Source organism: Pygoscelis adeliae, unplaced genomic scaffold (genome assembly GCF_000699105.1).
Source record: "Pygoscelis adeliae isolate BGI_AS28 unplaced genomic scaffold, ASM69910v1 Scaffold38, whole genome shotgun sequence".
Classification (NCBI taxonomy): Eukaryota; Metazoa; Chordata; class Aves; order Sphenisciformes; family Spheniscidae; genus Pygoscelis; species Pygoscelis adeliae.
The window spans coordinates 9,906,527-9,911,541 of NW_008825614.1; the positions used below are offsets into that span (position 1 = coordinate 9,906,527).

Consider the following 5,015-nt stretch of genomic DNA (forward strand, 5'->3'; position numbering starts at 1 on the left):
GGCATCGGGCACCTGGCGGGCATGACGCGCAGCGCGGCCGAGGGCTGCCTGGGCCTGGAGCAGCTCACGCTGCAGGACTGCCAGAAGCTCAGCGACCTCTCGCTCAAGCACCTGGCCCGCGGGCTGGGCCGCCTCCGCCAGCTCAACCTCAGCTTCTGCGGGGGCATCTCGGACGCGGGCCTGCTGCACCTGTCGCACATGAGCAGCCTGCGCAGCCTCAACCTGCGCTCCTGCGACAACATCAGCGACACGGGCATCATGCATCTGGCCATGGGCAGCCTGCGGCTGTCCGGCCTCGACGTCTCCTTTTGCGACAAGGTGGGGGACCAGAGCCTAGCCTATATCGCACAGGGCCTGGACGGGCTGCGCTCCCTCTCCCTCTGCTCCTGCCACATTAGCGACGAGGGCATCAACCGCATGGTGCGGCAGATGCACGGGCTCCGCACCCTCAACATCGGCCAGTGCGTCCGCATCACTGACAAGGGCCTGGAGCTCATCGCCGAACACCTCAGCCAGCTCACGGGCATCGATCTCTACGGCTGCACCCGCATTACCAAGCGGGGCTTGGAGCGCATCACCCAGCTGCCCTGCCTCAAGGTGCTCAACCTGGGACTTTGGGAAATGACTGAGAGCGAGAAGGTCAGGTGAGGGAAGGGGGGTGCCCCGAGACCTCCATCTCCTCTGGAGGGACTCACTGACTGACTGACTGACTGACTGCTGCAATGGAGGAGAGAAAGAGAGAGAGGGGCGCGCACAGAGCCATGCTACCCACGCACCCTGGCACCGGAGGGAGGAACATAGAGAGTATATCCTCAACCCTTCTGTGCTGCCTACCTACCCTTGCTCAGGAGGAGGTGGAGGAGGAGGAAGGGGGGGCAGGAGGAGAGAGAGAAAGCACCTATCCTTTTTCCAGGTCATGCCTCCAGCTCCACGGTGGGGAGACAGAGCTCCCCCTTCCCCCACAGCATCCTTTCCTGCGGAAGAGGTAGAAGCCCACACTCTTATGCACTGGGGCTAGAGACACCCCTCTTTATCCCCACTCCCTGTTTCCATCCCCTCGTGCACTAAGGATGGATAAAGAAAGACCCTTGTTCTGCCATGTATTCAGAATAATTATTTTTGGTTTATATAAAGGAGAGTGGGAATGGAGATGGGAACAAACAGTAACAACAGCAGAAAAGGCTTCCTAGCTACACTTACGTACCCGTCCACCCAGTCATCCTGCGCTGGGCACAGACACAGCTTTTGGTAAAATAACCATTCCACCTCTGCGCTTGCCCCTCCCCTGTCAACTGGGAATTGTGACAGAAATACTGCTCCCTAGGTACATTGATGATTTTTTTTTTTTTTTTTTTTAAATCTGTTTTCAATCTCCAGTTCCATGTTATTCTCTGCTGTGGGTGGATACAACCTCCCACTATTCCAGTTCTCCACTGCACTGAGACTAGGGATAGCTACAGCCTCTCCTTTTGTCAATATGTTTCCGATTCATCCTGCACTATGGTTAATGGAAAAGCCTAGGCACTCCATTCTCTCTCCCCATCTCTCTACGGGAGATGAAGATACCATTTCCTCCTTCTCCTGTCTCTGTGGGGACTGGACACAGACCCCAGTCTCTTAAGCCTTCCCATGCACTGGGGGACACAGAGTTACCGAGACTCATCTACCCTTTCATCATTCTCTCTTTTTCTCCCCTCCTTCTTCTTGGCAACAGGGATAGACATATCCAGCTACATATCCATTCCTCTTTGGGTCAGGGGTGAGCGGGTAGGAGGGGTGGCTAGCTCCCCTCTGTCCAGGGGACTTGAGGAAGAATCTCCAGCTTCATTTCTGCTTCATTTGAGATACTGTGACCTGTTTTTATTTTGAAATGCATAAAAAAAATTACTGCTACAAAAACAGCCTCTTACTCTCCCATCTATCCCTTGCTTACGTCCTGTAACTGATCCCAGTTTTCCTCACTCATTCTCCTCTTTACAGTATTCATTTTCTTACATGGTTTTATTTTTAAAGACATTTGAAGTTGCTGTTCTTGTGGATTTTTAAGTACATTTTTTTTCTGCTGAATATATTCTATATATATAAATATATATATGATGTCTGGCTACCTCGTTTTAATTTGTTACCTTCCCCCCCCTCCCCTTCCTCAAAAGCCCTGGAATTCTTACAGGAAAGAGATTTTGAGACTGAAACATTTTTGTGCCTAGACTGGAATAATGCCCCTTGGGTTTGTTCTTCTTTTTCTCCCTGCCCCCCCCTCCTTTTTTTTTAAATTTTTTTTTTTTTTTAAGCTTACCCTACTGTGTCCCACCTTCACATTCTGGTTGTGCCTCTCCCCCCCTCTTCACTGGGGACTGGGGACCCGAACTGTGCTTCTGCATTTTTACTCTTCTAGCACAAACGTGTAACGTGAGAATCCACGCTGAGGATTGGGCTACTGTTAACAGAAACGTGTAAAATGCAAGTTCGTTTAAAAAAAAAATTTATATATATAGATATATGCAAATGCTTTCCCCTCCCCTCCCAAATCACCTACAAAAGGTCACTATGCGAGGCTTCCTGTTTGTAGGTGGAGAGGAGCAGAGCTGGCCTGCAGACCCTGAGGCTGCAACGTGAAGGGGAGGAGACTGAAGTTCATCTGTCTTATCTCTGTTCTGTCAATAAAATGGAGCTGGGTCTTTAGATTATTATTATTTTTTTTAATTACTATTTTAAAAAGGAAGAGTAAGTTTGGGTTTTGTTTTTTGTTTGTTTGTTTTTTTTTTTAAAAGGAAAATATCTTGGCAGTTTTTTTGCTCATCTGTTCAAAATCTCAAATCCTCCACAGTAACAGGCCAGACCATGGAGTTAACGCAAACCCAGAGACCCCTATGGATTAATTGTACTGTTTGTGAATTTGTATAAAAAAAAATAACAAAGATCCTCTTAAAACATTTTATATTCTTACAGTAAAAGGTTAAACATATTTATATAATAAAAGAGGAAATATGAAGTATGTTTTTGAAAAAAAAAAAAAAAAAAAAAAGCCGTATCTATGTTGTCTGTGCTTTTTAAAGACAGGTATTTATCTAACCATCTATGTGTTGGGTTTGGTAAGTATGGCGTGCGGCTCATGCTGGGGGTTTGGGGCTGCTCGCTCTTGTTCCAGTGAGTGACGGAGGAGGAGGAGGAGGAAGGAAGAGAGCCTGGTGCCTCCTGTGCAGGATGTTGAGTAACAACATCGTCGTGAAGAGTTTGTAAGGAAGGGGTTCGGTAGGACCAGCCTTGTCTGCGAGGGCGCTCGCAGCATCCGTGGGGAGAAACTAAGTTCAGCTGCCCATCGGTGTGAGGTGTCAGCTCCGTTTGAGGTCAGACAAACCGCAGGTGCCGACGCTCGCTAGCAAGTGAATCGAGTATCCAGTGGTAGAGGAAGACATTTGGGAGGGAGGAGAGAAGGGCTGTCTTTCTTAACATTTTAAAGCTCCAGGTAGATGGCAGAGGTTTTTGTGATTTACTTAAATTGAGGCCCACCCTGAGTGGAAGACCCATCAAATAAAAACGTTTCCCAGCAGTGACAACCACCAAAACCCGTGCCCTTGCCGGCACACGAGGACCTGGGAAATCTGAAGTGTGTTGGTTGGTTTCCACTGCCCAGGCGAAGATTAAAGAGGAAGTAAAGTGGGAATTAAAAAAAAAAAAAAGTTTGACTAATCTAAGGTGTCCTTTGTCCTATACCATAATCTTTCTCCTCAACATACGACTTTTAACCCGACGGGGTCCCTTTTTAGCCTTCCACGATGTGGGTTTTTTATTGTTGTTGGAGCTGGAGCTTAAGCGGTGTTTATAGGGCAGCGACAAAGCCCGTCTTCCCCCCGGTCCGGCGGCGGGGCTCGGTCGCCCCGCTGCCCCCTTCCTGCCTCGAAGGAGGGGGAATGCGAAATGGTGGAAGAAGCCGGAGCCATTGTTCAGGAAAGTTAAAAGAGGAGCTGTCCTCGCTTGCTTGCTCAGTCATGCATACTCAATCTGGCCGGGCCCGGGTCCCTATGGAAAGGAGGAGGGCGATTCTTCCCCTCTTTTTAACATTCCTCTCCAGGCTTGGCTGTATTTAAGCTTTCCTCCGCCCGAGGAGGAGGGAGGGGGATGGTCTGAAGTTCCTGTACATTTGCATTTTAAGCACTTCCAGCGCTGAGCAGGCCACTTTGTTCCCGCCCGCGCTACCCCGCTCCAGCAGCCCTCGCTGGGGTGCTGCTCCAGGTGGGTCGGATGCCCTACCGAAGGAGGTCCCCTCCGCGTTCGGGGCCGGCCTGCCCCATATGCTTAGCCTCTGCCTCCACAGGTATTTTTGGTTGAGGCTGGACTGGGTATACTTCTTTGTTGCCAGCTCTAACCACCTCACCCCTTTTATGTCACTGCCGCATCTCAAAGGGGAAAACAGTGCCCAACTCTGGGCCTCTTAAAAAGAAACACTGTCTATCTCCTCTGCATCCTAAGGACCTGGACTGTCTCAAGGTTTGGACTTTGGGGTGCGTGCTGGCTTTTCCTCCCCTCTTTCTAAGACTTCCAAGCTTTCTGTTGGGAGTCCATCACAAAAGCTGCATTGTGCGCTTTAGGGAAAGCCACCACAATTGGATCTAATTGAGCCTGACACTATATCCATCTTCCTTTCCTTGGAGGGAGGTGTGGGGTCTGTCTTTCCTGCACTAAGAAAAAAAGTTTACAGTAACTTCTTGACCGAAAAAGAGGATGTATGTATGAACGTTATAAACAACGGGAATTCCAGATCAGGTTCCCGTTACTGCCGTAAATGTAAATGTTCCTGGGTAGGCAGCAGTTCCAGGCAGGGATGGGGAACGATACATCTCTCATAAGGTAGGTTTGTTTCTGCTGGATTTGATTGAAAATGGCATCTCTTCGTATTAAGCCCCATGTTCACATGGATAATAGCGGGGTATCTATGTCTAAATATAACGTGTGTGCTCATAAGTTTTGTAATCAGAACTAGGACAGGATTTTTTTTTTTCCCCTAAAAAACCCCC

General features: G+C 49.1%; 1 protein-coding gene across 1 annotated transcript; it reads left to right on the forward strand.

The window, feature by feature from the left end:
• FBXL14 (F-box and leucine-rich repeat protein 14) lies at nt 1-2,242 on the forward strand (the record flags this gene model as incomplete). Its single annotated transcript, XM_009333027.1, has 1 exon — nt 1-2,242. A coding segment is annotated over one exon (648 nt), but the record flags the coding sequence as incomplete, so codon positions are not given.
• Between the last annotated feature and the right edge of the window lie 2,773 nt (nt 2,243-5,015).